Raw genomic sequence first — 12,743 nt, forward strand, 5'->3', positions numbered from 1 at the left:
ATGCTTGTAGCGACAGTGGAGAGGAAAAACTCCCTTTGAACAGGAAGAAACCTCCAGCAGAACCTGGCTCAGTGTGAGCGGCCATCTGCTGAGGCCCACTGGGGTTCAAGGAGACAGAAGCAGACATAGAAAAAGAAGCATAGATACAAAAGGCAACTGTCAACCAGCTCCACAGGCGGCCCCGTCCAGGAAACACACAGCCAGGCAGACGAGCTCCGAGCCAGCTCCCATGTCAGAGGATGAAGAGAGCACATCCAGTTAGTCACAGTCAGAGAAACAGGACTACACTGGAAAACAGGCCAAGCTCCAACATCTAGAAACAAAGGTGTTGAAATGTCTTAACTAAATAGCTTTAAGTATTACTTGAGAGTTTGAATGTTTCCCTTTAGCGTGTCTGAGCAGCCTGACCAGTCAATAACCCTGCACCCTCAACGGTGTTTGTCTCAACTATTTTATACATTCTGAACTTGAACAACCATACCTTAATCTCAAACATTTTTCAATTATCCATTCGTAGTTAAACGAAGGCAATGTGAGGAAACATCGACTTTGGTTGATCCAAATCTTATGACATTAAATAAGTATCAGAATATTGATGGAATGTTACAGACCTAAGAAGTACCTAAAATGATTTACATTTTAATTCAGTCCCTTTGGACACTTCCTGTTTATTCTTTCCATCAAATGTGAAGACATTAAATATCCTCAGTTTACCTGTACCTGTAATTAAATTGAGTAGAAACCAAAGGTCGTCCCTTGAAGACGCCAAGCATCATCCATCCTCTATTAAAACAATAAGTGGGACACTGAATTTCTCCAAGTAAACACTCACTTCTTTCCCAGTAAACCTCTGGATAAACCCATCCATAAAAACCACAAACAGGTTCAGGGACAAAGGGAAGTCCTGGTGAAGAGTTTATTCTTATTTTTAAATAGCAAGACTAGCATTTTGTTCTTAGGATTTCAACTCCTCTTGGTCTCCAAGAACCCCCCCCCCCCCCCCCCCCCCCACCAGCCCCATTCTCAGTAGAACAAGTGGACAGAGAAATATCCGATGCAGAGAGAGCACAGCTCTGGTTTAGCACAAGAAACTATATCATCTGCTGTGAGCGAATAAGTGAAGTTACAGACAGGCGCTGAAGTTCAGCCATCCCAAAGGAGCTACACACTTTACACTCTGCTCAAATCTGTGTAGTGACGCATTATTGACACATTTCCTCCAACCGGTTAGTTTAAGAAACATAACAACAAACTGAAAGCTAATGACAAATTGAGCCTGATGCTAGAATCTGCAAACAGCCCATGGGAGCGTGCTCCGGCTGCCGGGTTTGCCCACATCTTTGTGTGGAGTCTCCTCAGAGAGAAGGAAGTGGAGCAGCAGCCTAGAAAAAAAACCTCAAACATTTAGCCACTTCTCATTTTTTCTCCGACTGATCATCGTTCTTTTAGGATTGCCAGAATCCCACAGATGTTTACTACAACTTGAGTAAATGAGGACTTTGTTTATTAAATATGAAAAAATGTTTTAATAGAGAACAGTAGTTGTTTGAATAGAAAATATGATGTTAGGCAATTTTAAATTTACCTTTTCAGGTTTTCCATCTGTTCATACAAGCAAATTCTTGATAAGGACCAAATTAAATGCAATCTGGGGAAAGAATGAATAAAAATGAGTTGATGGGTCAGCATCATTTTTTTTTCCCAGACAGACCGATTGATTGATTTTTCCATAACTTCAGAATCTGTATATTACTTAGAAAATGGCTGCTGTGTTTATAGAATATTGCAAAATTAAAAACTCCCTTGTTCTTCTGAGGATCTGTAGTTTGCCTTAATCACACTCATTCACACAGTGAAACTGTTCCTATAATAATGGCATCCTCTGTAAATCACAACTTAAACTCAATTGAGATTAATTTGCCGCCGGTTCAATATTTGTTGAGAAAAAAAGCCCAGCTTGCCTCCTTTGGCAGAACCTTTGTCCTTGAACCTGTTCAGAGTCCGTACCTCAGAGCGCCGGTGCTTGGTTACCAACACCTGTGTTTGACCAGTTCCTCATCAGCATCAGGTGGTCCAGAAGGCAGGAATGTTTCCAGCAGTTTACCATTGAGGAAGAAAAGAAACAACACAGAACCACAGAAGAAGAACATCTAGTATCCTGGTGGTGGAGTCTGTAGCCAACATGAAGATGAGGTGAATCAGATATCAAAGTAGAGAACAAAGCTACATGAAGCCGAGTGGTTCGTGCAGAATCTTTTATTCATATGATCATTATGTGATGCTAATGCAATCATTTTAGAAAGATGTTTTCCTTTAAAACAGGTTTTAAGAATCACAGAAAAAGCAAAAGGAACCATTAACTGAGTGTTTAAGTAAGTAAACGTGTGGAGGATGCCTCATCTTCTCAGCTTTTCTTCTGCTTCTCTGAAACAGACTGTTATTACTGTCATTCAGCCTTAATAGATTTTAAGTGCTGTAAAATGTTGAGTTGTGATGATCTATAATAATTCACACTGTACACACCATCTAAGTCTTAACTAAATCAAGTTCAGACTTGGATGCAAAATTTCCAACAACTTACAGGAATGGTCCATTAACCCCTGAACCTCTGAGGGTCTTATGGAGCAAATTCCGCCTGAAATTCCATCTGTGAATTAAAGCCAGTTCAGTTCCTGAACTATAAATTGGAAATACTATTGTTTGTATTTGTATGACAGGAAGACATGATGAATAATTTTCAGGTGGAATCACTATTTTAAATGTCACCATGTCTGATTTATGGGTGATTAAACAAAGAAAAAATTAAAAACATTTAGCTTTGCCAATTTTTTTCCAAAATAAACACCTTGAAAGCCCATTAGAAACTCTGGATGAACTAAAGCTCATCTGGACTGAATAAGTTGAAGCATGTTTGTTCTACAAAGTCTTTGGTGGGCAGTAAGCTAGGAGGAAATGGGATTAGGGCACAATGCCAAACGTACAAAAATGCCTTTTTCCGCTCATAAAAGGGAATCTGATCAGACAAATATGCTGATTTCCATTACTGGAGACCTTCTGCATGAGGCAAAGCCTTTGCTCCTGAGATTTAGCCGTTGGTTCATTGAAATTTACCAATAAAATCACCAAACTGAATAGAAAATAAGAATAACAGAGCAGCTTATGTAACACATGCTGGTTACATCACTTGAAACGGTCGCACAATGACCTCTGACCTCTCCTTGGAAAGGTCTGAGCCTCTAGTTTCCAATGATGGCGGCCATTAGGGGGCGGGGCTAAAAAATGAAAACCTGCAGTGCATTACTTCCACATAGTCAGACATGTCAGGAATTTTAAATCTTATTTTTTTTATTTACACAAGTATAAAACAAAAAATTCTTGTGAAAAAATAATTTTGAAGCATGTTTTTAGAAATGTTAAAGCCCCATTTGAAAGGCGTGTGGATGAAACACCATGTGACTGTGTTTGTGTCATTTCTATAAATAGATAAGCATTAGCAGGTGTCAGTTGGGCCCGGCACCGGGCTCGCTGGGCTCAGGCGGTTCATGGACCATTATCCTTTGAACGTTAGAGATGACATATGGTTTATATGAAAAAGTCCAAAGAAACAAATAGAGTTGAAAAGGTGTTGCTTCCACTTTCTAAACTACAGCACAACCTAAAGGAGGCTGCAGAGTTGTTCCAGTAATAAATGGAGGGACTGGTAGAAACAGAAGCTACAATCACAGGCCAGCCTTTTGATGCTTTTAAAACACATCTGCTCATAAAAACAATAAAGCTGCCTACAAACAAGCTGAATATTAAATTGATCATCCATCCAGTCTGAATTGTCAATGTAAAAATAACAGATTGTAAAACATCGTCCCGTAACTGATATTCTCCCAGTTCATCTTCTTCAGCCTGCTGGTGTTGTTGACAGTTCTTGTTTCCTTGTCTTCCTCCTGTATTGTGACACTGATGGCGACTCATGGGTTCGCACTCAAAGAGCAGCTATTCTCCATGCCAGATGCCAACCGGTGTTCCTGCTCTAAAACATGTTTTGTTTTGTCAAAACAGGCTTAACTTGTTCAAAAACCAGAAATGGCTCCAAACCAAATCGGTGGTAAAGAGGCATCTGATGCGTGGACTGGATCCCTCCATTCATTGGATGGAGAACTATTATAGCAACTGATACTTCAATCCATTTAGAGTCTGACTAGATGAATATGTTTATATAGCACACCACAAAGATGTTATGCTAGATTATTATTGGAGCTTTGGAGACCAAATGCACCTGCTGAGCTCCTCCTTTCCTAAACCATTTAGCCTCCTTCCTAGAAAGGCTGCACATATTCTGCCTACAGCTCCTACAGTAGCAGCCATTCAAAATGGCCGTTCCCAGTCAAACGCCAGCTGAATTCCAGCCCACTTCCCTGCAACTCCCAGCAAAATACCCTCCAACTCCCAGCCAGTGGAGTGACTCCCTCTTCCATATTTGTTTTTACTCTGACTCCAACCATTCACTGAATCTCAGGGTCTGACCAGGAGATGGAGCTTCTTAAGATTAAGATCTTTAGATCTTAATGTCCACAAATCCTGACAGAATATTTTAGTACAAGGATTGATGTTTAAAAAGGAATTGTAGGAAACCAGCCAAGGACCTATCAAGCAAAGTGGGGAAATTTTGAATGTCTACTGCTGTACCATGGACAAGTTAAAGTAGGATTTAGGAGAACATTTCCCACCGCATCCCCACTGCATCACAACACCTGTGTCGTCTTGCCTTATTTCCATAATGCAAATCGGTACCATGTGTTTCCCAAGCTTAACAATGCAAAGGAAGCCAGACATCTACATGTTATATAGAAAGCATGATTCACTAGTCCTCACTCCTTCTGCAACACAGTGTGGAACTCTTTGCTCTGTGTTATTCAGAGCTACCTTTAATTTCTTTAATAATGTGACTGTTCTGTCACACGGGTTAGCTTTATCTCCAATTGTGCATGAATGAGTCTTTACTGACCATGACCCTGACTCTGGTTCAGTAATTATCCTCTCTTGGGCCCCAGCTGTTGGATACTAGATGCTGGGAATGCTCTGCAAGGCTGCAGTTTAGAGACGCTCCTACCTAGAGCTAAAACAGGCTAAACTGAGTTCTACATCTTTCATAAAGTAGTGTTCAAGATTTCCCAAGTAAATTTAACACAGACTTCTTTTGATATGAAAAAATGCAGGAGTTCAACTGACTGTAGAATATTTCTATTAGAGGATTATGTAGAAACAAAGATCACATTTAGGCTGTAAATTAAAATTCATTTTGATCCGTTACTCCCAATTTAAAACCAGTTCAGGTCCAGTGGGAATCCTTTTCAAAACAAAGCTATAAACAGAGGCAACTTTTTAAAATAACCGTACTTGAAATGAACGCATTTGTGAACGCTGCACAAGTCCTCAGTGAAAGAGAAGATCGCTAAGAGTTGAGAGTATAATCAAACTTAATCTTTAATTAAGAAAAAGATTAACGAACCAAAATGGAAATTTGCTTCGTCTAAAACTTGAGATCTTCTGCAGAACAGCACACTTATCTTTTTCACATTACAGCCCAGCTATTACAGGATAAAATATCAGCCAAATTGTTTTGGCTGTTACGTAAAACAAATACAACACTCAGCAAAAGAAGTGTAATATATAAATAGCTTTTTTGCTGAAGTGCCAGGAGCAGCTCGCTGTAATAGCATGAAATGGGTAGTTATTTCAAAGACTGAGCCCCCCCCCCCTCTAATCACCCTCTAAAATCCTGTTACATTGTAAATATGCTTCACACCAAAATGGCGAGAAGACTTTCTACTTTGCAGTCGATCCATGTTTGTTACTACTGGGAAATAGCCAATTTGCTCCTAAAGTGGCCTCTTGCAGCCAATTTGAGCTAAACAGTGTGTAGTAGTGACCAATCTTAGGCCATTTAATACCAGGAGAACAGTATGAGAGCTACAGTACGTCTTGACCCCATCAAACACGCCCAGCAGGAAGCAGCACTGGTCAGTGGAGTGGTCAGCAGGACTGTGGCTCTTATTGAAACGCTGCGGTTCATCTTCTCAGGGCCTGACCTAACACACGTATTAACTGCAGGAAACCTTTCCTTCCGCAGATCGCTTTCCTCTCTATAGATTTCAATTTATCTATTGCCTTCTTCAAAATCACATCAGTTCCATCTCTGCCTCTTATGCATTCTAAATAGAAAAACTCACTGAGCGAAGAGGGGGGGGGGTTTACTCAACTACTTATACGGGGAAAAAAAAGCAAAGCTCAATTGAATAGAATCGAATTGAAGTGTAACCAGAGGACTAACACAGTATATCTGATGTTCTCAGATAACGGCGTGATGCCTGAGATTGGAGGCCGTTCTTCTACCTGAAAGTGTATGAGGCTCAATTTTTCCCTCAGTCTGAGTCAATATTAATAAGGTTTGATCTTTATCTGATCTCTTCACCCCACCAAGGAGAATATAGATGAGATCAGTGCTCTGTTTGAGCAGCAGTTCGATAGATCTCCAGCTCAATAACACACATCAGGAAGCCAGAGCAGACGATGGCTTCATTGCAAATGGTTAAGAGTCGCATTTTGATTGGGATTTCTGCCTTTGAATAAACGCCTCCTTAAATAGGATCATATGAATTTGGAGCAGAGGAGTAAACTCCTCCTACAAACAAACGCCTGGTCAGCTTACTCAAATTAAATAAAAAGACATGCTGCATTAGAGCCTTTAGAGCTCCTGGTAATCTCAATCTGCGTGTCTCTCTGTCTCTTCTAGATCTAGACTTCTGTAGAGCTGGTCAGCTAAGGAGCCCAGACTATCACACCCATCAGCAGCAGCAGCAGCAGCAGCCAGCGCAGCATCAGGAAGAGGAAGAGGCACTGTGCACCGGACCGGCCGCTCGCGTCCACGGCCGCGGCTACTCGCTGGGCGTGGGGTCGGACGTCGACACGGAGCCGGAGGTGGATCTTTCTCCTGCTCACGGCCTGCAGCACATGTGGATGCGCGGCCTGAAGTCGGAGCAGAGCTCGTGTCTAACGAGCCGCGCCAACTCGGCCCTCTCTCTCACCGACACTGAGCATGACCGGAAGTCTGAACCCGACAACGGTGAGTAATAAACACTGATTAAAAAAAGCCAAGCGATTAGTTTCCATTAATCATCAACTGGTTATTAATATCAAGGCATATCAAGATTTTAAATAATTATATGTTAAAGCTGCATAAACTGACCGTCAAGATGTTAAAGGAAAAGTTCGGTCATAATCAATGGATCATTATTTATACCTGAAACGTTTGCGGTGATTTAATTAATTTAGCTTTAATCAGTAAAAAACAACAATAATTTTTATGGCGATCACTGAGTCTGGGAGCGGCCATTTTTTCCCAAGTATAGTAGCCCCTCCCTCCTGCCATCTTCCAGCAGTGACGTCACGGTGCGGTAAGCCTAGCGCCATTCTCCCCGCTTTCCAAGCTAAATCAATGGGAACTACTAGACACATCTGCAATCAACAACAATTATTGAAGATTTCCAGAGGACTTCACCATTGAAATTCACCAGAGCTATAGTGAAACTGACAATGCCCACGTGCATGGCAGCTGGATGCTGGAATACATCGGGTAAAAGTGAAAAAAAAAGAGTTATTCCACCTTTCTGATTCCTGATCCTCCACGGACGGGTTGGTCGTTGGATCGCCAACTTGAAGAGGGAGGATTTGCCATCGAACTTCTGGCCAGAGAAAAAACCCGTAATATGTAGCCAACATTTGGAAGAAGAATGTTTTCAAGATGACTTGGATAATAGCGCATTGTGACAAACACCAGATACAGCACTGGGACTTGATCAACAGCCGATACCGCACCGTGACAATGTCACTAACCAGTAGGTGGCAGTAGTGTTCTTTGACAAACATGGATGCCTCCAGTAAAGCACATTCACATGAAAATGACTCTGAATTAAAAACACTGATCATTTATTGAACAGGACGTAGAAGTTTAAATTGTGAATATCAGCGACTTTTCCTTAAAGGAACGATTGGATCATTTTGATGTTTCTCTCCCACCGATTACAAAAAGAAAAAACTGCATTTATTTTTAGTTCAACATTATTTGTAAAGACCTTGATATCATGAAACCAAGTTGTTGATGTCAAACGTATAAAGTGTGGGGCCGTGACAGGATTTCACAGCATCAGATCTTTCAGTATTAAAGCGAAACATTTCTCATCAAAGGAAAGATTGACAGACGAAGCTCTTCCTGGTTCCACTAAGCAAATGACTTGTTAACTTTAACATGTTCTTATGAGCCCCAGATATGAAGGTGAGCGCTTTAGGTTTCTATCTTCACAGAAAGCACTTTTCGAGGCGCCCTGTTGTGCTGACAGACTTTGAAGCAGACACGTTTTATTTTTTTTTATGTTTCAGCAATGCAAACTCTTTCACTAAGATGCTGAAGACAATAAGATGATTTTCCAGTTCCTATGAAATGTTGACTTCCATTTCTGCTTCTGAATTAAGCAGCAAAAGAATCACACAATAATTCTTCTTGCTAAAGTTCACTGAAAACAAGATTTAGAAATAACTCAATATTTTCTAAATTAAGTAGAAGGTAAATAAGAGAATCTGCCAATGGAGTATTTCTACTCTTTAAATGCGATAACTTTTCAGACCTCTAGAGAAAACTCATCCATCCAGAGCAGAGATCAAGAACCAGAGCTTTTAAATCATCGGGGTGTCACCCCCCCCATCCGTCCTGGAACCGCCATCCGTCCTGCGCCATCAGCTCATCATCATCCAGATATCCATCCGGGTCGCCCTCGATTTTATTTTGTTAAAAAGACGTAAATTACATTTTCCCTCCTTGAAATTAGTAAGCGTACTAAACTATAATGTGTTAAATGTTAATAATGTATTTCCTGATAAAATAAATGCATTAAAATCCTTCCTGTTTTATTCCTCTGTGCCCGATCTGCACAGTTAGCTTCCAGGAGCGAACTTTATCGGCTTTGGATTTAAACATAAATCGACTCTTTTTGAGTTTTATGTTTTCCTTTCGTGTTAACATTATGGTATCTCAACTCAACTCAACTTTATTGTCAAATGTGCTACATGGTAAACATACAACACAGATGAAATTTCAGTCCTCTCAACCCCTCGGTGCATAATAAAATATAAAGAAATATATAATGAACCATAGCATAAAATAAAAATAGAAATAAAAACTTAAGATATAAAAATAAATATTTAAATATTTAAATATGTAAACAGTAGTGCGAATGGTGCAAATAGTGCATAGATATAGTGTGTATGTATATAGTGCGTAATCTAAAGAAAGAACAAACTAAAATGCAGATAAACCTGGTTTAATCAGATTTACTGCTCTGGTCATGTCCCATGATGACGTCAGAGATGCAGTCATAAAACATTTTTAAAGATGCGTATTAGCATTCTTTAGAGAGTTAAATAAGTATGTTTAGTATCATAATGGACAACCGGATGTAAATCTTGTCGTGCAGGATGGATGGTGCTTCGAGGACGGATCGGTTAGCGTCACGAGGAACAGACTGACCTGATTGGTGTTGTTCTCGCTCCCTTGGGATGGAGAACGCCTTTCTCTGATCTCTTGGTGTTTATAGACCCTGAATTTAGCTTTTAATGCTTTGCTTCCAGTCAGGTATGACCTGAAGCCATTTCACTTCTATTGCTGAGACCTGGTTCCAGTTCTCTTTGACCTCACGGATCGCCTTTTCTCATGAGCTGGTTGTATTTTTATGAAGTAATTCTATGGAGGAGTCAGACCACTTCTGTGTCGTTGGTTTTCCCTCTAGTCTCATTATGATGATGACATCGAATTTCCTACAAGGAATTGCAACAAAAAATGCTTCACCTTTTTCAAAGGTTTACATTCCAGCCTTGGGCGATTACATGATTGAAACTCTGTGCTTTTGAAGCAATGCTAATGCTTAAGCTCCGCTCTCTTTGAAGGCTCTTTGATGTAACCTAATCCAGAAAATGCGCTATAGGTTATTTGGTTAGCTTGTATAGGAGGTGGTCCTTCCGATGCTGCTGGGGGGAAAGTCCAGTGGCTGGAAACAAGCAGTGAATATCCATGGCAAACAGGGGCAGGGTTTGGTTTACGCTTCTAAGGAGGAGAAATTGAAGAGGTCACATGTCTACAGTGCCTGACTGACTGCTGGAGGGCAGTTGACAAAAGCCTCTGTGGGAAGAATGTTGCCTGGAAGGAGGAGGAGAAGCTGAGAGGCGGGGATGATGATACAGGGCCAACTAGAGAAGAGTCTGGGATGGTGCCAGCTATCTGTCGTGCACTGCTGGGCTTGGCTGGGCTCCCTGCAGATGGAGAGTTAGTTAGAGGAGCACACAAACAAAAGCCGAGCTCTCCAACCCATCCCCAAGGGCACTGTCTGTTTATGTGCCGCAAAAAAGGTGGAACAAATTCAGCCTCTGAGAAGAGAAAGGGTGACACAGGAGGAGAGAGGTGAAAAAAGAGAATTAGAGATGGAAAAATAAGAGACAGGCCGAGCAAGAAATGCAAATGAGAGAATAGAAATGGTAATGTAATGGTATAATTAGAATGAGAATAAAAGAAAATGAGCAGCTGAGGTTAAAACAGGTAAAGGAGAAGCTGCTTCAGTGCTAAGACTGAGACAGAGACTAAAAAAGAGAGGAGGGTTTAAGATGCGCCTGTCTGTGTCACGGGGGGGGGGGGGGGTGCTGCAGTTTAATGATGGGCAGGTCGGACATGTAATAAACCTCACAGAAAATCTAGCCATGCAAGAGGCGAGGCTGTGAAGGAAACTGGGAGTGCCTGCATGGTAATCAATTTGTGATGGCTGTGTGTATATGCAGAAAAGCATTTAACACAAGGAACTCCATCCTCATCCGGGGTCGGAATAAAAAGCCCCAAAGACGTTAGAGGCAGAGAGAGGATGCTCAGACGAAAAAAGCATAAGGAGGGATGAAGTGACAGGAGTGAAAGGGAGGATTTAAATGTTGAAAGCACTTGCTTTTCTGCAACAGTGCACCAGGAAAGCTGGTTTATGCACAGATTTCATAGGTCACATGACATTCCATTGCTCTCCAAACTTTGCAAAATCCTCAAGCATCCTCAAGCATCGCTCCTTTCTTTCCCCGATGCTTGCAGTGCTTTACATAGGAATATATCCCCTATTTACATTTTGTTCACATTCTGTTTCTTTGCTTCTTAAATCTCCTGCATGTTTTATATTTTATGTGTTTGACCACAATAAAAAAGATGTGCGGCATTGTTAGGTGGGAGTACAGGAATGAAAAACAGATTTTATTCAAAAGGCTCTTTCTTAGACACGCGCTGCTGCAAACAGCATCAGGAAAACCAATAAATAAATTCATTCAGTTCAGTTGTTTTATATTGTTCCAATTAACATTTATGCTCAAATTATGCTGATAGACGGGATAAAAAAATGTTCTAAGGAAACTCAGCTCCTTTCATTGACTTTACAGGAATCACTCCTCCAGGCTGAGAATGGAGCTCAGTGACTGCAGCAATCCCTCACACAGAGCAGCATGCTTACAGTGGCAGTGGGGAGAAAAACTCCCTTAAAATAGGAAAAACCTCCATCAGAACCAGGGGGGGGGGTTACCATTAGGCCCCAAGTTCTCTGGGGGCCCCATAAAACTCTGTTTACATGGATAGTTAATACAACTATCCCTTATTTGTTCACATTAATTATGTTTTTGATAAAAATCCTTTTTCTAAAATGCCATCAGAACGCTGATAATATTCAGTGTGTCTCAGCCCCCCCCTTCAGTGTCCACCATATTGGATCAGTCCATTTGCTGCACATGTTCAGAAAGGTCCAAACAGACAGCAGCAAACCATTTGAAAACAAACCATGCAAAGAGCAGTGTTGCCAACTTAGCGCTTTAGTCGCTATATTTAGCCACTTTTCAGACCCCTCTAGCACTTTGATTTCTAAAAAGCTCCTAGCGCCAAATCTAGAGACTTTTTTCTGCTACTGGAGACTTTGGAGACAACATCTAAAAGCAGCGAACTCTGCTCTCCAGAGCGAGTAGATTGGTAACCCCGCCTCCTGCTCTCCTCTATCTTGTCTGCTGTCATGATTCATGCAGCTATTATTTCATCCAAATGAAAAATGGAGAACAGAGAAGCAGATCATGGCTTGTCTACAGTGAAAAGAAGGACTGGGTTATTCACTTTGGCCTTTTTGGAAACACAGGAAGGAGCAATCAGCTAAGTGAGCTTAGTGCTTGGAAAAAATCTTTCATTCCTTTAGAGACAGCATGAAAAGTCAGCTGAGTACAAAACATAGAGAGGAAAACAAGAAGAAAAGGGACAAGAAGAGAGGGACACAACCTAGAATAGATAATGGATTTCTATTCTGTTAACATTTCTATATCTGGAGAATGGGGCTGTTCTATGTGTTGTCTTCTTAATTCAGAGGGCCCCTGCCTTTCTTTGCCTAGGGCCCCACATTTGATCTGAGCTAAACCAGGCTCAGGTTTAGGGGCCATCTGCAAACTGGAGGTTCAAGGAGACAGAAGGAGAGACACAAAAAGATCAATGATCTATTAAACTTTCTATTTTATAGAAGATCATGGTTAATTACCTTAATGGGTGAGTTACACACAGTAATAACTGATCACACAGCTATTTCTAGGAGAGAAACGGGTCTGAACACTGGAAAACAGACCTTACTATCCTCTCTAATTGAGGTTAT

At 41.0% G+C, this 12,743-nt stretch overlaps 1 protein-coding gene across 1 annotated transcript in view; it reads left to right on the forward strand.

Annotated features, from left to right (window-relative positions):
• The window catches only part of tenm1 (teneurin transmembrane protein 1), a 349,430-nt gene that overhangs the window by 35,201 nt on the left and 301,486 nt on the right, over positions 1 to 12,743 (forward strand). Inside the window, exon 3 of the mRNA XM_038305307.1 lies at positions 6,788 to 7,117. Within this exon, the coding sequence (XP_038161235.1) occupies positions 6,788 to 7,117 (330 nt within the window). The remainder of the gene's footprint in view (positions 1 to 6,787; positions 7,118 to 12,743) is intronic.

The sequence above is a fragment of the Cyprinodon tularosa genome, unplaced genomic scaffold, assembly GCF_016077235.1.
Source record: "Cyprinodon tularosa strain WSP-4 unplaced genomic scaffold, ASM1607723v1 ctg555, whole genome shotgun sequence".
Classification (NCBI taxonomy): domain Eukaryota; kingdom Metazoa; phylum Chordata; class Actinopteri; order Cyprinodontiformes; family Cyprinodontidae; genus Cyprinodon; species Cyprinodon tularosa.